Below are 27,650 nucleotides of genomic sequence, written 5' to 3'. Positions count from 1 at the left end.
TTCCCATTTCTTAGTTTTAATAGCTTGAGATTATGACTCATCAGAGTCCACTCAGTCAGACCCAGTTAACTTGATCTGCCAATCACCTCGAGTCCATGACTAGGCATCAGAGAAATGAAGTGCCACCCAGCAGTGCCAAACCTATTGACCAGAAGAATTATCCAGAGACAAATATAAGCCTTTGACTTCTTTTGTCTCAGGATCTGTTTCAGTGGTTGCAAAAAACATAATAGAAAGACACAAATCTTCTAGAAGATGAAACTTGATTTTCCAATGTGGCGGTCAGAACGAAGGCTTTTGTCTTGGCCTCCCATCCAGAGTGTTTGTACAGTGTTAAATATGCTAACATACAAACAGACCTTCCAAGAGCAAGTGTTGTTTGTCTCCAGGTGTCTTGGTTGAAGTTCAAAGTTTATGGAGACTTTGGTCATCAGTCCTGCTAAACAGGGTGACATCATCATCATACAGCACGGCTGAACAGTCTGCATTCTCTAATAAAACGTAACTGTTCTGACTGCCGTTTGGAGAAAGGCCCTCCTTCTTAGCAGTGGATGTGAGCTCACTCCAGGTGATGTCAGTGTTTTTAAAGGCATGTAGGAGGAAGATGCCATTGATGATGGTGAAGAACCCACTCAGGGTACCAATGATATCTCTGGCTTTCATGCCATACCACTCCTGGAACAAGATGGCAGAGCATGTCACCACCATGGATGTGAAGAACACGTAATAAATGGGAGTCACCAGAGAGGTGTTGAAAGTGTCCAGGGCTTTGTTGAGATAGTTAACCTGGGTCATTATGGAAAGTATAAGCACAGCCAAGAGGATGAAGACCAGGGGGTCCTTGTAAACTGGCTTCCACTCTAGCAGTTCCTTGATGGCAATTCCCAAGCCCTTGGCAGAAGAAACCGAAAACGCTCCTATCAAAGAACAGATTGCGATGTAGACCAGTATGTTAGTCTGTCCTTTCTTGGGCGCCACGATCACAATCAGCACCAAGGAGATCACAGAGACGATCACAGCAAAGGAAATGAAGCCTGTTAGGAGGAGAGAGAATCAGGCTCAGGAGATGCTGACAGGACCAACACTTCCCAAGGTACCGTTAGTCATCACTTTCAAAGTACAGGAATTTAGAACGCATGAAGAGTTGAATAAATACCACTCAGCTCCTTAGTGATTCATAGAGCAACTCACAAACATATCATTTGAATCTCCACAGTATCACTACAAGGCTGGCCAGGTGTAGCGTTTTATATTTTTACTTAAGGAAGAGGGGCAGGGATTTGGGTTCATCAGAAATCTTTTGTCTCCACTGGCCTCATCTCTTTCTGTTGCTGTGTGGCAAGGACGCACAGACACAACAACGAACTGTTAACTTCTTAGAAGAAGTTATAATGAACAACTCTCACCGTGGCCTACAGCCCACAGCGGGCTTGCAGGGTACCTTCAGTGTCGACACAAACTTCCTGTGGTGATGGGCATGGCGGAGCATGGGTAAGATCAGTACTCCGGAGGCTGACAAAGAGGACTGTAAGTTCAAGGCCAAACCAAACCACACCAAGCCAAAACACACCACTCGACGAGGAAAACAGGTAGTGACTTCCGTGGGTGTATGCCCTCCTTTTTTTGGTTTTGTTGGTTTTGAAGGCTGAACCACTCACCTGGATCTCTCAATTTCATTTCCATTTCACGCAAAGAAGTGACTTCTTCCTCTTGGGGGGCATGGATAACCATCACAGTTGACCCCAATATGCTTAAAATACAGCCTATTTTCCCGTGAATGTTCAAGTGCTCATTTAAAAAATAGGAAGATAATATTGCACTGTGGAGAGAGAGAGAGAGAAAAAAAAATCAAACGGCACAGCTCAGTTACCCTCTGACTCCACCACAATTTAGAGGTCACACTGCGGCACGTGTGGCCCTGCTCCCCACAGAGCCAACTAGAATGCGCTGTGGGACACTGGAAGGCCTTATGTGCATAGTTCAGCAATGGTGGTTAAGCAGCCGTAGTTTACTACTTGTATAGATATCGTAGACATGCTACGTTCCTGTTGTCTCCCCATTGCCTCTTAGAGCTGAATTAGCTTCCAGTCGACGCCTGTTAAGTAACTGCGATGAAAAGTGTCTTATGGCTCACTGGCAAAGATGAGTATCCCTCAGGCCGGGCGGTGGTGGCGCACGCCTTTAATCCCAGCACTAGGGAGGCAGAGGCAGGTGGATCTCTGTGAGTTCGAGGCCAGCCTGGGCTACCAAGTGAGTTCCAGGAAAGGTGCAAAGCTACACAGAGAAACCCTGTCTCGAAAAACAAAAAACAAAAAACAAACAAACAAACAAACAAAAAAAGTGAGCATCCCTCATCCGAAATGCTTAGCCCCTGAAATGGTTCCACGGGAGGGGTTTGGGTTGTGGCTTTATTTGCATGTAGGAGAGCTCTTAGGGAGGGAACCTGGGCTTAAATAGAAGATTCATCTGTGTGTCATGTAGACTTGACAATATGTTTGATACACTCATGTTTTGACTGCAGTCTGTCACATGCGGTCAGGTAAGGAATTTTTCACTTATGGCATCCTAGGCAGGCTCAGGATGTTTCCAGTTGAGGATCACCCTGGCTTTGAGTTTTGAATCAGGGATGTCCAACCTGTATATTTAGAATATAAGCAACCACGATGTTTCAAAGGCATACATCCTATAGGGGCTGGGGAGATGGGTCATTCAGTAAAGTGCATGATGCATGAGAATGAACATCTGATTTTTATGACTAACATTCTTGTGAAAAAGCCAGTGTGGTTGTACATAGTTTTCAAACCCCAGAGCTGAGGAGATAGAGACTAACGGATTGGGGACTCGCTGTGCAGTTAAGCTAATTGTCAAGCTCTAGGTCAGTGAGAGACCTTGACTCAACATAAAACGTGTACAGTGCCTGAGAAATGACACCTGAGGCTGTCTTTTGGCCTTCATTTCACACACACACACACACACACACACACACACACACACACACACACACACACGATAGAAAGATAGATACCTAGCTAGCAGGTACTCTGTTCAGAGTTGGCACATAACTAACACATACCTGTACAATCATCCTGATTGTCAAACAGTAAAACATTTTCTCCTGTCCATCCTTGCCTGGATATTTCTACCCATCTAAAGCTCCCAATGCTTTGCTTGTCATGGCTTGCTTTCAAAATGCTCAAGGTTGGCACTGCCATGGATACCACAGTAGGACATCCTTCTGCTACACCAAGAGGCTCTCTGAGGCTTCTGCTCACCAGCCTTCTTTCTTACCATTTTTAATAAATGGTGCCATTTGACCTCAAGACCGTGGGCATTTACGAGGCGCTTTCTCAGAGTTGCCCTCTCGTGGTCATTTGGGGGACTGCAGCCCCAGTGAAAACTCTTAAGTCTTCAGACAGCTTTCTACACATTAACTCATTTAAATCTCTCAATTCTATAAAGGCAGAAAGAAGAAGTAGATAGGCCTAGTCAGAAGCTTCCTACTAGATACTGACAATTTACAGACTCTAAAAAGACAAAGACAACAGAATGGTAGCCAAGGCACACAAAGAGTTCACAGCTCATGGACCACATTCACCTGAATGCTAATACAGCCCGACTCAGAAAAGTCAGACCCATTGTGCTGGTTGGTTTTGTTAACTTGTCACAAACTCGAGTTATTGGAGGAGAGGGAGCCTCAACTTCAGAGTTGCCTCCATCAGACTGATCTGTGGGCTTTTCTTGATTAATGATTGATGTGGGAGGGCCCAGCCCGCTAGGAGTGTGGCAACCCTGGACAGGTGGTTCTGAGTTGTGTAAGAAAACAAGCTGAGCGAGTTGTGGGGAGCAAGTCAGTAAGCAGGGTCTCTGCAGGGTTTCTACTTTCAGTTCCTGCCCTGACTCCAGCCCTGGCCTCCCTCAGTGAGAGACTAGATATAAACTGAAGCCCTCTCCTCCCCCTCCAGCTGATTTTGGTAATGCTTTTATCAAGGCAACACATCAAACTAGGACATCCACATCCTATGAAACAGGAAATACTAGCACAGGGTACCCAACACAAGTACCCAGCAGGCAATGATGAGATTGTAGCAAGAGTTGAAATTTAGCTTAAACACAACGTATGCCTTTAAAGGCTTCTGCTAACTGCTGTCATTAATCTATGTCATTAAACTATGGCAACAAGAAAAATTCAAAGGAGGTTCACAGTTTGCTCAGGTGAGAGGTATAAAACCCACCCAAAAACCCTCTGGGTAGGCTTCACTGAATCATCACAAATAGAATTTGCAATTTCCTTGTCAGTAGTGAGCAAGCTCTCCCGTCAGGTTTTCCTTTCTTTCTTTTCTTTTTCTTTTTGTTCCGCTTGTTTCTTATTAACAGCATGGCAATATCGCTCCTGTTTCTCTTGCTATTTTTTTGTAGCTTTCTCAAATTATTATTATTATTTTTCAAGAGGCAAGATTAGTTTTTTTTCTTTGCTGGGGATCAAACTCAAGGCCGTTCGCATGTTAGCAATTCTTAGCCCAAGAAATAATCTTTTATGCCTGCCTATTATATTATAAATGGCTTGTCTCTAAGTTCTCAGGCATCCCAGACTTTATTTGGGACTGTCTGTGCTTTGAGAGTTCAGGTTGCATTTTTTTGTTGTTGTTGTTGGTTTTGTGTGTGTGTGTGTGTGTGTATGTGTGCACACCCACGCAGTGATTTCTTAGAGGAATACTTCTCATGGTTTAAGTGTGCTGATGATAGTGAAGTAGCCTCCCCCCCCCCAAGCCTCTATTGTTCACCTACCTTATGAGAACACTCAGCGCCCCCAGGGGGGTGATCAAGGTGGCAGGCGCAAACGCATAGGCCGCAAAGTTGGCCGCCTCTCCAGCTCCCACTGGAAAGCAAGCAGAACAGTGAGCAGATGGGATAAGGTCTTCATCAGAGGAGCTAAGCAAATGACTCATGATAGCAGCAGACTTCTGTCTCAACGATGCTGAGACCTACCTGAAGGCAATGATTTAACTTCTTGCAGCCTGTGGGAAAGGAATGCTGTCATGAGACACAGAGCTACCGTGATTGCCTGGAGACAGCCACGTGACAACGCTGGGGAAATGAATGTACTTAGTACATGATTTTCAATTGAGACTTGAGCTACTTGTATGGTGAAGACATATTTGGAATCCAGTAGCTTCGGAGTAAGTGGAGAATGACTTAGCCATGGCCGTCACATCAGGCGTCTCATACAATGAGAAGGGCTTATAGGGATCGGGTGTCTGTGCGGCAGATATCCAGATATCCCCACCACAGGCCCACGGCAGGACTCTCTGGACTGGAGAGGAACGACAAGCAAGTGACGATGTCTCAGGAGTTCAAGAAGATCCAAGTAGCCGTTGGAAAGGGCTAAGGATGGATGTCTGAATGTAATGTTATCTGAGAAACTTGAGGTCTGCACCGGGTAGTGTGCTGTGAATAACTTCCAGAGTGAGGGAAATTCCCCCAAGAGCTGGCTTTTGGGTGAAAGCCAGTTTATTCTCAGAGACTGCAGTGGGATACCTCTCCAGAAAGTGTAGCATTCCACGCTGTCCAGCTGTGTCAAGCAAGCACATAGCAGAGAGAGGAAACAGCAGCGTATAATCTATTTCTTTGTCTACTTGGCTACCACACTCAAACTGCAGGAGTACCCAGCATCAGAACACCATAAAAAAGATCTAAATTGTTGTGGAAATTAACTTTGTCAACATGTGTTGCATTTGTTTATGCTGCAGAATATCGCTTTAACTATGTAGAGATACGTTACATTTGCTTATTCTGCATTTGTTTAACAATGTAAGGATGTGTGTTTAATTATGTAAAGATGTGCTGCATCTGTTTCATCTTGCCTGCCTAAGGCACCTGATTGGTCTAAAAAAGACCTGAGTGGCCCATAGGTAGGCAGAGAAGGATAGGCAAGGTTGGCAGGCAGAGAGAATAAATGGGAGGAGAAATCTAGGCTGGAGAAAAAAAAAAGAGGCTCAAAAGAGGAGAAAAGAGAAGGAGAAAGAGGAGTTGCCAGGGGCTAGTCACCTAGACACCCAGACAGCCACGCTGTAAGAAGGAAAGAAAGACATATAGAGTAAAGAAAAGCAAAAAGCTCCAAGGCAAAGGGTATATAAAGAGAAACAGATTAAGTTAAAAGAGCTAGCCAGAAACAAGCCTAAGCTAGGCCGAGCATTCAAAACTAATAATAAGTCTCCATGTCATGATTTGAGAGCTGGTTGGTGGCCCCAAAGAAAAGGCCTAGTACACTAAATTTACAGAGCAATTAGGAGACTGCTCTCCTTAAAAGAGCTGGGGCAGCCTTTTCAGACTATTCAACTTCCTCTGATGCCTTTATATTGTTTATAGTTTCTATTTTATAGATGCTGTTCTAGGCAAATCTTAACTTCATATGCTGATAGCCAGATAGCACCTCTAATGTATGTTTTCATCTGTACTACCACGAGCTTTTTACTTCGTATACATGATATTGTAAATGTAGCCATACATATTACCCCAGTATCAACAGTCAAAGAATCCTTTAATGAATCCATGTTTTGTCCCAATAAGGAAGACAACCCATTTCCAAGGGATTGTGCAGCCATGATAGCCACAAAGTTGAGTTAAGAACTCAGAAGAAGGCCATGAGGTGATGGCACACGCCTTTAATCCCAGGATTTGAGAGGCAGAGGCAGGCAGAGCTCTGTGAGTTTGAGGCCAGCCTGGTCTACAAAGAGAGTTTCAGGGCAGCCAAGACTGTTACACAGAGAAACCCCGTCTCAGAGGGGGGAAAAAAAAACTCAGAAGAAGGGCTGGAGAGATGGCTCAGAGGTTAAGAGCACTGGCTATTCTTCCAGAGGACCCACCAGAGGACCTAGGTTCAATTCCGCCACCCACACAGGGAGGGGTTCATAATTATCTGTGACTCCAGTTCTCCAGATCTGATGCCCTCTTCTGGCCTCCTCATGTACTACATGCACATGGTGCACAGAGCAATGCGGGCAAAACAGGCATACACGTAATATATAAATAAATAAACCAGGCATACACTTAATATATAGATAAATAAAACGGGCATACACTTAATATATAGATAAATAAAACAGGCATACACTTAATATATAGATAGATAAAACAGGCATACACTTAATAAATAAATAAAACAGGCATACACTTAATATATAAATAAATATTTTTTCCTTTTTTGTATTTTATAATTTAATTTTACATATCAGCCTCAGATTCCTTGTTCTCCTCCCTTCCACACCCCCCAAATAAATAATTTAAAAAATAGTCAGAAGATACAGAATAGAAGATATTTCTCAGTTCTCATGGGAAATAGGAGATGTTTGTAATAAAACATATTTGGGGAGCTGGAGAGATGGCTCAGAGGTTAAAAACACTGACTGTTCTTCCAGAGGACCTGAGTTCAATTCCCAGCAACCACATGGTGGCTCACAACCATCCGTAATGAGATCTGGCGCCCTCTTCTGGTGTGCAGTTATATATGCCGTATACATAATAAATAAATAAATCTTTTAAAAAAAAAGAGTTCTCCTTTAAAAACATATTTGGAACACTAACTTCTTCCTCTGCATTCTGTGAAAGCACAGAGCAGGCGTCAGGGAGTGAGAACAACCTGTACACAGTTATGTAGGCAATATGCGGCATCACCACAGTCATTTCCGGACACAGCTCCATCCTCCACAGGAGGGGAGAGTAGTTAAGTCTGAAAACTCCTGGGTTTCATACTTACTTGACAGCAGTCCAGCCCACCACACCCATTCCTTGAGGTAAGAATGTCCACCTTGCCCTGGAAAATACCAAGAGAACAAAAATCAGGTCCTCTCCTCAGGAGATAAGGGCAGAAGAGTTGACTCCTAGGGAAGGTGTCGAGCATGCGGGAGAAGGCTAGGCTTCTGGTCACCTCGGCAACTGTCCTCTCTGAGGACACTTACTTGGTCCCTCCCAAGGTCGTTTCAAGCTTTCTGGTACCCTGACTCTCGAGAAAGTTCCTTTGACTTGTATAAAACTGTATTATCGTCAGGGTCACTAACGATGTCAGTAGGCAATACAGGTATGGGTATTATGAATTCTGAATTTTTTACTTCAGCCATGGTTAAAATTAAAACCCAAACCATAACTTGTAAGCAACACTGGTCCTAGTGAGAAGAAGATATTTGATTTTTGAAACTTTTGAAACTTTGGATGAGTCAATTAAAGAGGAACTGGTGGGCTCTGCTTCTCCTTCACCTTGCCAGACCCAAGGTCAAAAGGCTTTTCTGAAGCTGCCTAGCATCATCTTCCCATGACCATGACCACTGACCTAACTCTCTGCTAACATGTTAGCTATAGAAAATGGAATTTTCTCAATTGTGACACTTCCTGACTTTGGCCTGGATGCTTTTGTTATAATTAAACTAAGAGGATATATAAACAGTAAGGATGATCTTGCAAAGCAGTTTATTATGCCTCTTTAGTATTTTCTCCTTATAAAATTTACTAACGGCTAAACAGGAATCATCCCATTACACTGGATGTCTGCACCTCTCATCTGTACTTTTTACTTGAGCGGTTGGCCTATTTTGTTAGGTGTGGTGGTTTGAAAGAAAATGCCCCCCTAAGGGACTGGCACTATTAGAATGTGGGTTGTTGGAAAAGGCGTGACCTTTTTGGAGGAAGTGTGCCTCTGTGGGGGTGGGCTTTGAGGTCTCTTTAGTTCAAGTTTTCTTCAGTGTGACAGTCAGTTCACTTCTGTTGCCTGCAAGATGAAGGACTCTCAGCTCCACCACCATGTCTGCCTGCATGCCGCCATGCTTCCCATCATGATGATAATGGACTGAACCTCTGAAACTGTAAGCAAGCCACCCCAATTAAATGCGTTCTTTATAAGAGTTGCCGTGGTCTGATTGAGCCGGTATGATAATGAGTATTCAGAGACGGGTAATGCCTGGGGGGCACTCACCAACCTAAGACAGAGCACCTGTGTGGCCTGGGCAGGCGTCTCCATGACGGGGTAAGGTGACCTGCTGACGTCCCACGCAACCCAAGTCAGAAGCTCATTTTTTAATAAAAGGGGGACCTGCAGGGCCCTGGCCCCTGTTTTGCGTAGCTGTTGCCTTGCTTGCGGATCTTGTCCTTGATATCCTCCCTATGCTAATTCCCTGCCAGGTTCCACCCTCCTGAATGTTTAAGGGAAGATTCTTGTCTGTGTATCCTGAATAATGGGCGTTAACAGCTTAGATGCAAGATTGTAAAATATCAGTAGCAAACTTCTGCCCTCCCGGGTCCTCCCATTGTGCTGTAAGCCTGTATTTAAGACCTCCTACCCCCTTCAAGAAATGACATTCGACATTTAAAATTTAAATATATATATATATATATATACATATATAATTGAATGAATACTGCGAATGTAATCTATGAATACCACAAGTGTGATTAATATCATGAGTCTAAGAAATGAATATCATGAGTGTAATTTAAAAAATAAATTAAAAAAATAAAAATTAAAAAAAAGAGTTGCCATGGTCATGGTATCTCTTCACAGCAATAAAAACCTAACTAAAACATTAGGGTATGCATTTTTTCTTGTCTGCAATTGTTCTTTATATATTAGGAATTTTATAACCCTGTGTCCATATATTTAATAGCCCTCCATATCATCTGATTGTTTAGTTTCAAGTAAGTTATTTCCAAATAGGATGTCTGTGTGTGGCCTATTTTATCCACTCAGAGAATTATTATTTTTCTCCACTCAGAGAATCTCTTAAGTTACACAGAATATAATCTTCCTTTACACAGAATAGATTCATGCTTAAGAAGGCTTTCTTTGGGGTTAAAAGTTATTTCAAGTTCAAAGAATCTAGAGTGTATTTTGCAGAAGGGTAACAAGTAGACCTCTCACATTTTTCCCCTCTACTTTTTCCTAATTTGTCTCAATATTTTAGTTGAATAATTCATTTTTCTTCACTGGTCTGAAATACGACTTTTTAAAATTACATATTAGCTTCTATATGTAATCTGCTCTGTGAGAGACCCACTCCCACATTTTCCCCAGGGTACTCTTAAGGAGGGAGAAGTGAGAAATATTTAGATAGAAATATAGAGGGGAGAGAAACAGATAGCAATGCAGGACAGCCTCGGGAGGGCCTGGATCCTCATCCACAGGCCTCACTGTCTCTTCTAAAGGGCTTTTTCCAGAAATGGGAAGGGGTGGAGCAAGGACCTCCCCTTAGCACAGCCAAGTGCAAACCCTTCTAATGACCTAGTAACCACACACGTGGTCAAGCAATCGTCCAATGCAGCTCTGCTGTGTAAAGCAAGCTCAGCTCTCACTAGGAACCTCTGTGGGCCTCCACACTGTTCTACCTGGACGTTTTCAACAATCCCTTACTATCTGTTTTAATTCCAGTATCAATTTGTTTTCATTAAGACCAAAATATAGTGTATTTTCTGATGGACCAAAGCTTACTATTTGTTTTAACTCCAGTATCAAATTGTTTTCATTAAGACCAAAATATAGTGTATTTTCTGATGGAGCAATCCTCCTCTCTCACTACTCCTTCAGAAACTTGTTTACATAATTTACAGTCATTTATTTTTCCATAGTGACCCAGGAAAAAATATTTAAGCTTCTTGTGCTATTATAGTTCATGAAAATGAATATAAATGTGTGGCTAATACAATCAAACAGGCTACTTGGCATCTGGAATGTCACTATAAATAGCAGTATAATTCTGCCACTACTCATTCATTGACTCCACAAATATTTGGTGGGTGCTAACCACCGCTGAGTGCATGGTTTATGAGTCTGCTACCAGTAAACAAGTCAACCTGATGACTAAAATGAACAATAATGCAATACCTTAGAGGTAATGAAGGAAACTGTTCAGTTCAATGCTAGAAATGGAGGGAGGCTGTTCTAGGAAGATGGACTACGACAGAATTCAGAGCCATGAGTCAGCTAGACGAAGGTAGAGAGTTCAGGGCAAAGGGAAAAGCTCTTTGGGTAGAGAGGAACGTGCTCAAGAACTCGAGTGGAGACTTTGCCTGTAGAGTGCGTTTCTTACCTGCTCTAGTGATGCCCTTGTCGGCCAGTTGCAAGAGACCCTTCTTTTTGAGTATGAAACTTGAACCAATAAAAATGCTGGAGCTGATGGCCAGCGCCAAGCCCCCATAGAGACTGTATCTGTTTTCGACATTGGCAGAAATGCTGAAGTTGGTGACGGTGGAACTCAGGTTCGTGAAGAGGGCAGGAGGAGGCAGCAGCTGTGACACACTTGTGATCTCACAGGAAGCCTGGGAAGAGTTCGAACAGACCAGAGACAGCACGTGACCTGGGAAAAAGGAGGAGGAGGAAGGGATGTTAAAAATGCGAGGGAGCTGTGTAACAACTTATTCCTTTCTGCAAAAGAGAGGCTTGAGTGGACGGAAACACATTTTTACTGTAAGCTGTGTATTCCCTAAGAGGTGCTACACAGGCCTATAGACTTCCTTCCTTCCTTCCTTCCTTCCTTCCTTCCTTCCTTCCTTCCTTCCTTCCTTCCTCTTTCTTTCTTTCTTTCTTTCTTTCTTTCTTTCTTTCTTTCTTTCTTTCTTTCTTTCTTTCTTTCTTTCCTTCCTTCCTTCCTTCCTTCCTTCCTTCCTTCCTTCTTTCTTTCTTTCTTTCTTTCTTTCTTTCTTTCCTTCTTTCCTTCTTTCTTTTTCTTTCCTTTCTTTCCTCTCTCTCTTTCTTTCTTTCTTTTCTCCCCCTTTTTTTCTTTCGAGGCAGGGTTTCTCTGTTTAGTCCTGGCTGTCCTGGAACTTACTCTGTAGACCAGGCTAGCCTCCAAGTTAGAGATCCTCCTGCCTCCACCTCCCCAGTACAGGGACTGGTGCTGGAGTTTAAGGCATGGGTCACCACAGCTCAGCCCTATAGACACCCTCATTACAGCTTGCACACATTCTTAAAATGATTTAAAAATCGCCTAGTTGTCATTGTTCGAAGATGAGAGATTTCACGTGAAAGTCCAGGATCCTCTGATCAACTGAACGGCCTGGCATCATGTGGATCTTGGCTGCAGTAAGGAAGCAGCAGCCTGTTGGAAGTGAGTGCTTGTGTAGACCTGGCTTGCGCTCCACAGTTCACCATAGCGGACCCCACCCCCATCCACCGCACTCCTTCTCGTGATCAGACTGTCTCTCAGAAAGCAGGGCTTACCGCATAGAAACATGGAGAAGGCTGTGGCGATGCCACTGGCCTATAAACTACCTTATTATAGGAAATTTAGCCGAGCCATTTGTGGGTTATGAACTGTGCATTCCAGAAAAGGCATTAAACTTTAATTTTGCATGCCACTTTGCCCAGAGAAAATCATTTTTCAGTTTAACTAATTCACTTGCTCCTGAATAAAACAGAATTTTATGGAGAAATGAATTAAACATTAGTAGGCTTTATAAAGAATAAGACTGAAGTAAGAATGTAAACCCACGGGAACAGACCCATTCTGTGCATTGGGGCTTTTAGGCTAAGCTCTGAAACTCTTAATAGTCTGTCACTCGAACAGATTCTGAGTCAAAACTCTTAAATATTTCAAGGAAATTACATTATTAGAAATGTTCTAGAATATCGTTTTAAAAGAGCAAAGCTACACAGAGAAACCCTGCCTTGAAAAACAAACAAAAAAAAAGAAAGAAAGAAAGAGAGAGTGAGAGAGAGAGAGAAAGAAAGGAAGGAAGGAAGGAAGGAAGGAAGAAAGAAAGAAAGAAAGAAAGAAAGAAAGAAAGAAAGAAAGAAAGAAAGAAAGAAAGAAAGACAGAAAGAAAGAAAGAACAAGTGCAAATGTTCGAAGTAGCCAGGACTCAGCATTCTTCCAGTGGGCATCCCATCTCAACCCAAGACCTGATCCGGGAGTGGTGGCACTCTCGAGTAATTAGGGCACTTGGGAGTTCAGCTCACAATTTTGGGGCCGACCTGGATCATAGGAGGGACAACGGACAAAATAAAACAAAAAACAAAATAGCCAACCAAAGAAACAACAAACCGAAAACAAACGGGATGTGAGCAGAAAATGTTTTCGCTGGTTACAGTTCTGACGGCGTTCATTCCCGAGAAAAGAACATGGAACGTAACTTCCCAATGAACACATTCCTGCCCTTCAGTCTGCAGCTAACATAACCATTCCAGAGCTTCATCCATGAGGTCAGGGTGGGCGGACCTCATTCCAGCACAACAATATGCCTTCTAAGTAGCTGACGGAGCAAAAACAGTTCCTACACTTTAGGGGGTGTGGGGACAGCGGTTCCAAGGGAACGCAAATAATTTTTGGTTGCATTTTCCAAGTTCTCTGTGGAAGTGGCAGACAGGAAGGCTGGGGGTTTTATGGCAGGACAAATAATAAAAATCTTGCTTCGTTACTGACCTTAGAACTTCAATCATTTAACGATTTGGGAGTATATTCAGGGAGGAAAGCCCACAGAGGCTGTGACTGAAGGAGGGAGAGAGAATGGGGGTGTGGAGGTGCCCAGGGCACAGGGAGGAGAGGGTGGGGCACAATGTGTGGGTACAGACCCGGAGGATGTTAGAGGATTCAAAGCTATCTCTAATCAGAGTAGGCGTCTCAAGATCCCAGGACACAAAGTCATTCATTATTCAAGGAGTTGAATCTAGACTTTACTCAACATTGAAAGTCTATAAAAGTCCCTGAAAATTTGTAATAGACCCTGCCAGTCACTTTGAAAGTGACTACAAATGTATACCACCAGAGAGCTTGCTCAATTTCTTTGATGTTATTTTTAAAATATTAAGTAAAAATTAGTTAATTTTTTAATTTTGTGTCATTTGTCAAAAAGAATAATACTCAAACTTTGTCAATGAATCAACCACACAATTTAAGAAATAAAATATTACTCTTTATGGGTGACACCTACCCTGGACCCTCTCTTTAACATTTCTCTCCTTAAAATGGTGATTTCCTTGCTACTGTGCCAAAGATGTGTAACTGCAAATGGTTCAGCCATGTAACCCAAGTCGATCTTTTTATTTCAGAAAATTATAAATATAAGTAAAACCAGTAAAATCTAAATGTTCATACAAAGGTGAAATGCTTTCATCTCTCAAAACTCTAGCTGTCTTTAGAGAACCGTTTAATTGTACAGTTTATGACAGGCTATCTGATTTCTAGAGAGTCTATGGTTGGGCAAAGCTACATTTGAACTTGAGAATCACAGCCATGCATTCCCAGGTTGAGATAGCCTTGTCTCCCCATCTAGTTTTCTGTGTTGATTAGTCACCCCTTAGCCTTCCCGTTGTTGGCATAAAGTTCTTCCCCTGCTGTGGTTTGGATGTTAAACGTCCACGAAAAGCCTGGTCCCCAGGGTGGTACTATGGGGACACAGCGGCACTGCCAGAGCTGGGCTCTAGTAGTGGGGTCCTTTGAGTCACTGGAGGTGTGGCCTATTGGGAAACTCCTCTTTCATTTTTCCCTCCTCCCATGATGAGGGGGGCAGTTTTCTCCTGCCATAGGCTCCCACTGTGGCATGCTGCCTCACTACAGCTCCAAAGCAATGGGATAAAAAGTCCCAGACTGGACCTTCCAAAATGATGAGACACGATGTGTCGTTCCTCTTTATAAACGGCTTCTCTCTGTGGATAATCTCTGCCGCTGATGTTGAGAGCTCAGCAGAGGTGACATGGATTCAAGCTTCAGCTTCCTTACCATCCCCTCACTATGTCTTCTTCCCTCGGGGGTCTCATACACTCCAGGTTGGCCTTGAACTTGCTATGCAAGCGAGAGTGACCATGAACTTCTGGTTCTCCTATATCCACCTTCCAAATGATGGGATTACAGGCGTGCAGCATCACACCTGGTTTACGTGGTGGTGTTTGGGACCAAGCCCAGGGCTGTGTGTGTACTTGGTAGGTACTCCACCAAAGGAGCAACATCCTTAGCCTGAGCTTACTCTCTTGCACATCTGTAATTCTCAGAGCTGCTGCTGGCCTTTTAGCCTGAGTCCCACTCATGAAGAAAACACGAGGAGGACCTGAGAACCAGTCCCAGGCAGATACGCAGCCTGAAGGAAGCAGGAACCCAGTCTGGTCCACCCTCAGTTGACTTGCAGACACACCTGCAGGAATGGAGTTCAGCTCCCCATCTCATTGCTGTAGAAAATCTGAATGAAATCTTTCTGTCCACCACAATTCACTCTCCAGGCTTGAGTCCCTGCCAGCCAGATAACACCCCCCTTGCTCGATCTCACCGACTCTGGCCCAGTTTTCCATCCCAGTTGCAACAAAGCCTCAATTCCTCCCAACCCTAAAATTTTAAACTTCATACGCTGTGGAGCTTGCTCACCTCGGACCCTGTATTGCATGGCTCTCCCTCCCACCCATTCCTCAAAACAGCACAAGTTATACTTTCACTCACTCATCCAATCTTTTTTTATTATGTCTTTTAGCTGCCATGAATCTTTCAGAAGCTGGGGCTACAGCAGAGAATGTAGCAACATTCTCACTGTCTTGTATTCTAATGGGGGAAGATCGAGAAATGAACCGTGCAATGAGTTGAAATGCCAAGGAAAGCAATAAAGGTGCGCACATATGTATATTTTAAAACCAAGATTAGGTAGAAAACTCTGCTACGTGTAAAAGCAAAAACCGGAGACAGAAGTGTGTTTGGAGGGGTAAAGGGACTGGATAGTCAGCTGGGTGGAGTGACAGACTGGAGGGAGATGGAAGGAGATGTGGTCTCGGGTCCACTGGGGCAAGTTCGGGTGAACTGAGCCGGTGGAAAAGACCGTCCCACCCTGTCGTTCCTCTTTCAAAGAGTACATGCACCTGCCCTATGGTCCACAGACTCATAGGCCCGCTTCCTCTGTCCGTGGAACCTTAATAGGTCCAGCGGTCTCCTCTTTAGTTGTCTTAGACTAGTTCCTTACAGATTTTATGGTGGCTACTATCCAGCCCATTCCAGAGTGCTGGCACACACAGCCAGCAGCTTCTTGGCACAGAAATGCTTCCTCGTGGGTTTGTGGCTCAGTTACACACATCCCCAACACACTTCCTTAGACAGCCATCTCTGCAGTGCCAATCAAAAGAAACTTGCAATCCCTCTCAGCAAATTATCCTACTTAATGCTCCCAATCCATCACACTTCTCCTCACAGCTTATGTCTTTGTAACATTTTGCAGATCCATACAGTTAGGGATTTGCTCAACCAAACAGCTGTTGAACCCGTACCACCCGATAGGCCGTGCTAGCCACCTATTTGTTCACACGCAGTCAGCTCCCCTGTGAACTGGTGAGGCGGGTCAACAGGGCAGGCGGGCAAGCGGCTGCTCCTGTAGAGCAGGCGGCTTTAGTGGAAGCACAGGCAAACAAGAATAAATGGAGGAGACAGACAGGAAGGATCAATCACTTAAACTGATTTGAAACAGAATAAAGACATACATTAGAACAAATTTGGAACAAAATGAGAAATAACAGCACACATTTGGACGTCACTTCACAGCGGACAGATGGACATGTAAACTCTCATGCAGCTGGGTACGATGCCCATGATTTCAATTAAGAAAACAGAATTGAGCGCAGAGGGTGTAGCCCAGAGGCACATGCTTGCCTGGCATGGGGGAGACTTTAGGTCTAATCCCCAAGCACTTCAAAAACAAATGAATTGCAATGAAAAAACCAAAGCAGCAGATGCAGCAACAAACCCTTCAAAGTGGAGATGAGAAGATGCCACCGGTTTAAAAGCTCTATCTTGAAACAAGGTCTTCTTCAAGTGGCCTGTGGGAGGGTCGTGTCCCAGGACTGCTGGCCCTGGGGTTTCCATAACAAACGAGCAAGTGGCTGCTCTTCTCACACTTCACCATCAGTAAGGAAGGTCACTCAATTGCTAAGGGTTAAATCCTCTGGGGGGCAGGGGAAGCGGGAGGTGAGAGGCAGCCAGCATGGTGGTGCCCGCCTTTAACCTCAGGGCTCAGGGGCAGAGGTCGGTGAATCTCTAAATTCAAGGTCAATCGGGTGCACATTTTGAGTTCCAAGCCAGCCAAAAACTATGTAGTGAGAGACCCTGTCTCAAAAACACTAAAAGTGAATAAATGAATAAGCAAATAATTTGAAATGAAAATGCAGGAAAGGAACTTAAGGAACATTCCAGTAACCTTGCATGCACATTAAGGATTTTAAAAACAATCACTTATAGTTCATACTAAAGATTAGGCTCAATAATGGACATCACTGTTTTCTAAACAACTTTTAATGGAGAGTTTTATTTTGTTTTTAAGTAGTGCTTAAATCTTAGGAAATTTTTAGGACTTAGGAAACAAACAAACAAACAAACCCTTGTCTTAGTTTTCTTTTTAAGATATTGAGGAAATTTCCTACAGAGCATTTGATAAGTAGTAATATTTTATACAGAAAATCAAATTGTCTTAATAAAAACTGATCATATGATGGGTTTTGAGAAATGCCCATCACGTGTACTTTTTTGACAGAGTAATGTGTAGAAATTCTAAGACCACGTCACGTCTCGGGACCATGGAATGGGTAGGGCACCTTGTTAGTTCCAGCTGGAATAACCAAGTAGAGCCTGTGTTGATGTCTAAACAGCAGTGACTTCCTACAGCCCCGGAGGCTGCAAGTCTGAAGTCAGCAAGGAGGCTGCAAGTCTGAAGTCAGCCTGGCCTCGTGGTTGGGCTCCTGGTGACATTCTGGTGACAGCCTCCTCTTCTCTGTAGGGTGAGATTTGGGGCACTACAGGCTGGACATCCATCATCCAAAAATCCCAAACACTATAAAACATGAGGCTTTTGAGCACTCATAGGACATTAGTGGAAAATTCCACATCAGGAAACTCAGTTTTATCTAAAAAAATTATTTTTAAATACTGTATAAAATTATCCTCAGAAAACATGTATGATTTTTATAGGAAACGTGTGTGAACTTATTGTTTAGACTTGGGTCCCATTCCCAAGATATCTCATTATGTACATGTGTGGTGATATTTTATTTGTGCTGAAATGTGATATATTATTTGTATGTTAATAAATAAAGTTTGCCTGGAGATCAGGGTCATAGCTAGCCATAAACAGAAGTCAGGTGGTGGTAGCACACGCCTTTAATCCGATCACATGGTAGGCAGAGTCTGTGTGGTCAAGGACACAGCCAAGCGTGGTGACACACGCCTTTAATTCCAGTACCAACCATAGAGAACTGGAGGTCTGTATAGACAGGCAGTGACGGGGAAGTGATGTGGCTGGATTTAGAGCCAATGAGAAGGCAGAACAGGAAGGCAATAAAGGCACAGGTTAGACAGGAAGAAGTTCTCTTGGAAAGCTACGGTGATGTGGTGAGCTAAGGTTGGTTGGTGGGTTCTGATCTCTATGGCTTGCACCTCTGTATTTGGCTCTGTGTTTCTCACTTAATAAGACTGTTTAGAAATTCATCTACAAATATGTAAATTTTTCTCCGATCCCAGAACTACAGAAATCTGAACTACTTCTGATTCTAAGCATTTTGAATGAAGGATGCTTAGGCTGTAATCCCCTGCATGAAGGCCTTGGCTCTATGACCAATTATCTCCCAACATCCCCATTCCTCAGTCTTGCCATACCGGAATAAGAGCTGCAATATAAAACATGAAGGGTGCACTTCTCAATGGATGCATGCACTTTCAAGTGAAATACAGACCCCAATAATACCATGTTTAGTTTAACACGGACTCTGAAACCATATTAAATTCTCTAGTTCAGGGCTGGAGAGATGGTTCAGACGTCTTATAAGAGCACTGGCTGCTCTTCCAAAGGTCCTGAGTTCAATTCCCAGCAACCACAGGGTGGCTCACAACCATCTATAATGAGATCTGGTGCCCTCTTCTGGCGTGCAGGCAGACATGCAGGCAGAACACCGTATACATAATAATAAAAAAACCTTTTAAAAAAATTCTCTATTTCAGTTTCTGTATCTGTAAAACAGAAAATAAAACTACAGAATTTAGTTTTGCATGAGTGAATGGATATGTTTTATATAGAATGTTTTGACTTTTCAAGATTATATATCAAGATATATATGACTTTTTAATATTATATATATTATATATATGTGGAAGCGGAAGAGGAAGATACGGCCAGTTCTCCAAGAGTCACAATTCCTCAATTGCCTGTTCTTACAATTTTTTAAAGTTACTTTTATCTCAAGTATGTGGGTGTTTGGCCTGCATGTTTGTGTGTGCACTCCATACATGCCTGGTAGCCTCGGAGGGAAGAAGAAGGGCTTAGATCCCCTGGGGGTGGAGTTACAGAGGAGTGTGAACTGCCTTGTAGATGCTGCAATCAAAATCACGCCTTCCCAAAGAGCCCTCAGTAGGCTTGACCACAGCGCCTTCCTAGCTCCTGATTCCCTCTTCTTAAAAACCGAAGACACTCAGGTCCGGAAAACAGAATGCATCAACTCTAAACACCAGCACGGGCATTTTCCTCTTGTCTAGCTGTAGCCTGGAAAAGTGGCTCACTCCACTTTCAAAGAAAACCTTAAAAACCCTGGATTCCTCTCTGCCTGAAGCTTGCTTTTCCAACCCCAAGTCAGCTAAGAGCTCCTCAGATATGAAAATGTATTGATGTCCTCTTGGTAGTCAAGTGTTTCTATCCTCTAGGCCATCATAACATCACCTTCATAGTCCTCGACACAAAATGCTTATGAAGTCGGAGTGTCCCAGGGAATGGCTGTAGTTTTTGTATTCTGTTTTCACGGGGCCGCATGCCCATTGTTAATAAAACTATTGGCTGTTGAACTTGATTTGAGTTCGGTTAGAACACTACAAACAGCGCTGAAAACCAAATGATAAAAAATTCTTTATATGTATTTGCTTTTTTTTTTTGAAATAATTTGGGGGTTATAAGGTCTTTTGAAGTATTCAGTCATGATTGAAATCAAAGTAAATAAAATAAAAATTGAAATCAAAGTACTACTGTAACTTTCTCTTTGTGGGCATCTAATGGAACTACTTTATTTTTAGCCTCTATGATTGGCTCGTCATTTGGTCTAGGATCTAGGCCACCCAGTCTGCAAGACCACCCACACCTTCATTGCATCTTAGACGTTGCCACCACATTATCGGGTACATTATCGGGTCATTTGCTTCTTGGGGACTGCCTGTCACTAGGGTAGTAAACTGCATGGGAGTTCTAGAGTCAAGGGCCAGACTGATGACAACCCTTTCCTAGGACCTAGACCAGTGCTTGGCCCACAGAACCCTTGTTTATCACCTCCGATGAATCAGCGAGATAAACAGACTCCATCTAAGCCCCGTCAGGCACTGCCCTGTGGGTTTCCTGTGTTATTACACCTGCACCTACTTTGACTGTGAACAATAAGATCTCTTGACACTTTAGAGATAAAGAAAGAGCCGACAGAGGACTCAGGCTGAAGTCTAGTCTTCTCATACTTCTGAAAAACACGGGTTAACCTCTTCTTTCTTTCCCAGCAACTTCCAGCACAATTAATCACAGAGGTGAAACAGAGTTTCAGTATCCCTTGTTGTTACTAAATGCATGAGTAAAGCAGGGAAAATATCCAGAGGTCAAATGAGTGGGTGCAATCTACTTACAGATCCCTGAGCAAACAAGGGCAGGGTACATTAGTGCCGAAATGACTTTGTGGCTTCAGAGTTATTCAGAAAGGGGACTAACTACAACATGGCTGTCTAGGAAATAACCCTAGTTAGATTCAGCTGCCTTAGGGACCACCAGTCTCATTTGGGGGATAGTTTGTGAGTCGTTGTGGCCTTTTCTTTTACATGTCCCTCCCCTTTCTCACTAGCTGTGTTTTGATGAGTTCCTCCCTCTCTTTCTCCCCTTCCTTCTCTTTCTATCCTCCTATAATTAAGCTACACACAGGAGAAGATGAGAGGAGAGTATACGAAGGATGTTGCCTTCTGAAAAGGGCGGTTTGTACTAGACAGCTCTCTGCCCTCATTCCCTTTGAGTCGTTGGCAAGTAGATTAGAAATGGCCTTTGCCCTGACACTGTAAAAAAATGATAATTCATTTGCAATGCACACTTCCCAAGACTGCCTCACTCCTTTCCCCTCTTTTCATCCCAGTTCATGCTCACCTTCTGTATTGAGACCGCAGGAAGCCCAGCGGATGTGTGAACATCTGGCAGAGAGGGCAAGGGCCCAGGGATTTTACAGGGCAAGAGGGGGGCCGTAAATCCCAGCGCGGTCCGCAGGAAGAATTTACAAAAGGGCACGCCCAGTTCCCTGTTTGAGCAGTCTCTCTAGTCACACTCCTAGCTTGGGTGCGAGATGTTTCATTCCGAAGGCAGAGCAGCCACGCCTGGCACCCGCCCCGCTGTCCCGGGGACCCAGGAGCAGTCCGCGAAGGGCGCAGCGTGGGAGGCCCACGGGATCCCCGGCTCACCCTCGGCCCGGCAGGTGGAGTGGACCACGGACTCTGGAATTGAGGCTGAGTCAGAGGAAACTTCCTCCCCGACCAAACCCGGGAGTCTGCCCTTAGCATCCGGAGTTTCCCCGCCACACATTCAACACGGGGCCGCCCGGAGACCAAGTGGTTGTCCCGTCTGTCGTGCCTCCCATTTGCCCCCCCCCCTCCCAGAGCCTGGAGTGTGATGGGCACAGCTCAGTATTTACTGCCCGGCTGGTGGGGCAGCCGACTGAACGGCGGGAACCCCGAATGACGAGGGGACCGCGTCAAGAACCCGCACCTTTTCTTCGGATCTAGTTGTATCTTGAGACGGGCGCATCTGGGCTCCCAGCGACCTAAGTGACAGTGACAGATATCCCCACTCTCCCGCCGCCACCAGGCCTGACACTCACCTTCTCGGCAGGGCTCCCCGGGTGGCAGCCTCAGCTGACCCCCCATGGCCTGGGGACCGGGCTTCCTCGGCGCTGGCACTAGTTTCTCACGCACCTGTACCCCGGGACCCACGGCGGAGCTTCGGGGTCCGCCCAGGGTGTGCGCTGGCTCCTCCCCCGTGGCAGCCTCAGCCAATGAGAGTGGCTGGGTGTGGCATCGGGGCGAGCCACGCCCCCTGGCCCTGTGGTTGGAGGCTCCTGCTCCGCCCATTGACTGCCGGCTTGGCTGGGTAGGGTGGGACGGGTTGCGGTGAGTGTGCAGGCCAGAAACACCTGTTCCAGAAGAGCTTATGAGGTCACAGCGTGGATGCTGCCGAAGCCACTCCCGGAGTGTACTGGAGTAGAATCTGTGCTGAGGTGCCCCCTTCTGGCTGTCCGGGAGCCCACGATTTTGTGCTAGCTGGCATCTGTGGGCCCTGCCCATTTGTGGGAGTCTTCTATCACTGGCTTTTATGGCACAGGACCCTGTCTGCTGGACTTCTGCGCTGAATCCATGCTAAAGTTTACTCTGGGAATTTTCGAACAGGCTTGGTGCTTCTTCCTTACCCCTTGTCCTTCACGCCTACCTGTTTTCAACCAGCAGGAATCTCCCTCTCCACACACTCAACTCCTTTATCCCCGCGCCCAGTCATATAGGTGTATGAAATAAGCTTTTAAGGGAACATCAGTGCCCAAACTTAGGAAATCTGTTCCCACACCGAGGTTTATGGTATTCTAGCTGTGCGTTACATAGCATACAGGCACATACGCGAATCGACTTATTACATTGTGCAGTTTATTAACTCTGGTTTGCAGATGAGAGATTCAAGGTAAAGAATGAGGTGGAGTAACCTAGCCACGAGGTATTTATATCTCGAGAAATGGGCACACTTCCTGCTGAAACTTTCAGCGGGGAGAGCCGGGAGTGTGCATACGTTTGTGGGGTGCTTTTGTGCTCTGGCACTAAAACACTGTACTCCTATCCGTTCTCCTCCCCTTTATTCTAGGTGTTCTTGAACAGCTATTAACTTTATTGCCTAAGAGTTTCACTGCAGAGATTCAGCTTGCTTTTCTTGTTCTCAGGCTTATGAGACAAGACTTAAATCCAAATTAGTCAATAATCCAAGGTGAATACTTGTTATGTGGGTATGACTTGTGGAAACAGAAAGGGGTGGGGACGGGAACAAGCGAAAGTGGCGAGGATGAGTTAAGACGGTTTTGGATTGGGAGCCTTGTGAATTAGACATCTATTTAAATATTTTCTTTGGCCATCAGAGTTGAAGTTTTGTCTTCATCTTAAATTGGCAATGATAATAAATCATCATCAGGTACTTATATCAGGTACTTACTACTATTTAACAAACATCAGTTGCTATGTGGCAAAAAACTATCCTCAGCACTTTATAAAAATTTGTTTAATTCACATGAAAGCTGTTCAAGATGATAGATGTTGCTATTCTCTGCTTTATGCTTCATATCTTCACTTGAAAATGTTCCCTTGAGATGCATTACTTTTCTTTGTTTGCAAACGTATGCACACATGTGTGTGCAGATGCACATGTCCGTGTGTCTGTGGAAGCCAGAAGGTGATACCAAGTATTTTGCTCAATTGCTCTTCCCTTTATTCCCTCGAGATGAGGTCTGTTTCTGAACCTGGAGACAGCCTAGTCAGCAAGTCCCAGAAATCCTTCTGTTTCCGTCCTCCAGAAGGCTGCGGTTATAGGTGTGAACCATATTAGCTTTTTATGTGGGTTCTGGTCTTCCTGTACGTGCAGAAGAGCTGTTCCCTTCCAGGTCATCTGTCCTGCACTTTGAGATGAAGGTCAGTTTTTCACAGGAGGTACTTTGTTATAATTCTTCCTTATTTAGGTTCTGGCAATCCTCTGAAAAAAAAATACTCAAACTTATTTATGATCACAGCTGTCTCAAGCTCAATGTGGCCTAAGCAGAAATTGACCATGAATTTTCTTTCACTGACTGTTTATAGATGAGCATATATGCAGACATCACACAGAATGTTATTAGTGCATTAATTGGGGGCAGCTGTTAGTCCAACCAGGAATATACTATTTAACCCAAAGAAGAACAACACTTAAAAGTCTCCAATGAGGCCACTCCTGACTTTGGGAAATCCTTTTATGAGTCAAAACTCAGAATGTGACAGTAAACAAGACCCTCTAAAAGGCTCTGTGCAAGGTCACTAGACCCAGCGATGACTGTGAAAACTAAGATCCACAATGCCTCTGAGCTTGAGGAAGCAAAGCCACACTGTCTTGGAGCTTGGGCAGGTCTGGAGAGTGCCTCCTGTGTGAACCTTTTACCTCCAAATTGCCACATTACGGGGGAGTTTGTGGTTCCCTGGGCTGGGGGTGGTGACCAGGTGGAGGGTAGGGTAGCTGGTGGGCAGGAGGTAATGTGTAATGAGTCATGTGTAACACTAGATCACTGCTCTCAGTCTATTACTGTCCCAACCCCAATCTGTCTTTTAAAGGGGTTATCAGTTTTGAGAATCTTCCTATGAAGGAATTGATTTTCTTTGCTGACTCAAAATTCATTGTCTCCTTTTCTTAATTTGAAATCTTTTTTTCCTTATACTTCGAATTTAGTTTATGTTTTATACTTTTCAATGTGAAATTTCAGATAATTGATTTGAAGCACTTACTGTCTTTTAATATACGTATTTGAGGGTCTGGGGAGCTGGTTCAGTGGTTAAAAGTGAATGCTGTTTTGGAGAGAGCCTGAGTTTAGTTACCAGCACTCACACCTGGCAGCTCACAACCACTTGTAATTTCAACTCAAGGCGACCCAACACCCTTTTTTGGCTTGTCATGAGCACTTGTATACACACACACAGAGAGAGAGAGAGAGAGAGAGAGAGAGAGAGAGAGAGAGAGAGAGAGAGAGAGGGAGAGGGAGAGGGAGAGGGAGAGGGAGAGGGAGAGGGAGAGGGAGAGGGAGAGGGAGAGGGAGAGGGAGAGGGAGAGAGAGAGAGAGAGATTGAAAATGAAAATGTCTTTTAAAAAACCATGTAAGTTGCCGAGCAGTGGCGGCGCACGCCTTTAATCCCAGCACTTGGGAGGCAGAGCCAGGCGGATCTCTGTGAGTTCGAGGCCAGCCTGGGCTACCAAGTGAGCTCCAGGAAAGGCGCAAAGCTACGCAGAGAAACCCTGTCTCCAAAAAACCAAAAAACCAAAAAACCAAAAAAAAAAACAAAAAAAACAAAAAAAAAAAAAAAAAACAAAAAAAAAACAAAAAAAAACATGTAAGTAAGCTGGGTGGTGGTGGTGGTGCATACATTTAATCCCTGCACCCTGGAGGCAGAGGCAGGCAGATCTTTGAATTTGAGGCCGGCCTCATCTACAGATCAAGTTCCAGGACAGCCATGGCTATTACACAGGGAAACCTTGTCTTGAAAAACCAAAACCAAAACCAAGCAGGCTAACAAACACAAAAAACTATGTATGTAAAGCTAACATTTAATTTCGAACACTACATTAGCTCCATCCTACAATTTTGATGGGTTGCACTTTTATTAACATTTAGTTCACAATATTTAAACTCATTCATTTTGTTTTCCTCCTTAATCCAGTTCACTTAGGAATACATGGCTTGATTTCCAGACACTTGGTACTTGGAGAGCTGCAGTTTCCATGTGTTTTGGATTGACCCTAATTACTAAAGCAAGTATAAGAAACCGTGGAAGTCTTTCACTCAGTCCAGTGAATATCAGGAGGCACATAGGCAACACTTTACTTCCCAAATCTGCCTCCACCCTAGTCTGTTCTTGGTGCCCCTTTCCATCTTGTCAAACTGGACAGTGTTTTCGTGAATTGCTTTAAGTCAAACAAACCAGCAGCATCCTTGTATCCATCCCTTCATTCACACCCTAGAACCAATCAATCAGCAAATCGTATTTGCCTCTGCCTCAAATCTATATCCCAAATCTGACCTTCCTTCTACCCTAACTGCCCCCAACCTGGTTAGAGTCACGGTCACCTCTTACTGAATTACTGCCACAGTCTTCCGAGTGTTCCCTGCCCCATCTTCCTTCTCAGACCACAGGTCCCTGACTCCCTCTACCCCTTGCTTATGCTGATGGTTTCTCTGTTTCTCTTTGACTGTACAACACAATCCCGGCTTTCCCCAAGGAATGGGCATGACTAGCTCCGTCATGGCAGTCAGGTGTCCCCTAAAGGAAGCCTTCCCCGAACCCTCCCTCATGCCATCCCCCCCCCTTTCCTTACACCCCAGGTCACACCTGACTTATGTGTTCCCTACTGTGTTTGCTCTTTCTCCTCCTTATCGGAACGCTTGCTTTACGAGGGTAGAAATGTACTCATGTGAGTTATCGACTCCCTCGTGCTTAGAAGAGAGCCTGGTACTTCACAAGCACTTGAATGAATAATTATGCGTTGCAGTGAGCCACGTGCTCCGTGTAGAGTAATAGACAAATAATGGACAGTCCTAAACTCAGAGGGTTTGCAGTTCTTACGGGGAAGAAAATCATTTAGTTGTTAAGCTATTAATTACACAACCTTTAATGGTGATCATAAAAGTGGTGATGTCATTAATGGGCTGAGATGGCTGAAGGTCTTGGTCGGTTGGGAGACAGATTATCAAATACTTAATAACACAAAGTCAAGAGCCAGAATTTCTCAATTCACGTGTTGTTTTGTTGTTGTTGTTTGTTTTTTAACAATGGAAATACATAAACAATCAATTTCATGCAAATGAGCGTCTATGGTTACAGGCACTTTAAATAGGATTATGAAGACTTAGAGGAAGCTGACGAAGCAGGACAGAGAGCCTGGTTGAAAGTAGCCTATTAAGTAGATAATCCATGTGGCTATGTTCTTTCTGTCAGTCAAGGTTACTGCTGGTCCCAGGGAAAGAAACTCAGCGAGAGGGAGACGGGGTCAAGCTACACACACCGCGGAGGGGAAAAGAAAACATCACATGGTCTTCTCACCCCCTTTAAACTTGAGTCGATTGGGGGAACTTCCTTTTATATGTTTCATATACACAGATAAAATTTCTACTTACCTTCAATTTCATCAAAAAAATACACCCCTCCCCAAAGGCTTCTGGTTAATGTCCCTTCCTTCTCAACTATTTGTGTTCCTTGCATGCGGTCCCTCAGGTCTGTATCACACGATGTCTTAATGGTCTTCCTCCTCAGCCCGGACTCTGTGCACTCCTGGACCCCAGAACAGCTCCCCTGTACATCATAGGTGCTCAGGAGTGACTGCTCCTGCCAGTTCCTTTAGCTCATCATGGTCACTTTTAAAAGTGTCATAGGACAGAAAACCGTGGGAATGTGAACATCAGGCTGCATGAGTGCATCTGTTTGTCTTAGCTACGTCTTCCAGATATGAAGTAGGACTACAAAAGACTGCTCCAAACTATCCTAGAAATGCATATTTTAAGCCAGAAAAAAAAATGTATATTCAGCTTCTAAAAGGAATCAGGCAAGTTTGTAAGAATTACTGTAACATAAAGGTTTCCCTGGCTGCTTGTCTGCTAAATGTTATAGTAACATCCTGCCCAGCATTTGAGGACTTCCCCAATATCCACACTACTGTGCCTCATTTTAATCTTCAAGATACATTTGTAGTATTATAACCCTGGGGAAAATTGACAGGGAAATTTTAATAAAATCCATTAGACAATATTTCTTTTGGTTTACCTTCAAACATTTTAAGAGACATCGCTTTGAGAAAGGCCTTTTTATTTATCAGTCGCATACATATTAATGAGCTCAGGTTCAAGCTAAGGATAATGAGGACTTGGGTGCTGTTATTTTCATCTACTCACAAATCCG

The 27,650-nt window shown here is 44.1% G+C and overlaps 1 protein-coding gene across 1 annotated transcript; it reads right to left on the bottom strand.

Moving 5' to 3' along the window:
- On the bottom strand, window positions 1–21,934 carry Nipal1 (NIPA like domain containing 1). Its single transcript, XM_028864259.2, has 6 exons — window positions 21,812–21,934; window positions 11,070–11,336; window positions 7,754–7,810; window positions 4,786–4,876; window positions 1,659–1,819; window positions 1–1,034 (listed from the first exon to the last, which is right to left on the bottom strand). The coding sequence occupies exons 1-6, from the start codon at window positions 21,855–21,857 to the stop codon at window positions 406–408; spliced, it is 1,251 nt and encodes a 416-aa protein (XP_028720092.1). The 5' UTR covers window positions 21,858–21,934; the 3' UTR covers window positions 1–405.
- Between the last annotated feature and the right edge of the window lie 5,716 nt (window positions 21,935–27,650).

Source organism: Peromyscus leucopus, chromosome 10 (assembly GCF_004664715.2).
Source record: "Peromyscus leucopus breed LL Stock chromosome 10, UCI_PerLeu_2.1, whole genome shotgun sequence".
NCBI lineage: Eukaryota > Metazoa > Chordata > Mammalia > Rodentia > Cricetidae > Peromyscus > Peromyscus leucopus.
Note: the sequence above shows the minus strand (reverse complement) of the source record. Positions and strands in the feature narration are given on the sequence as shown.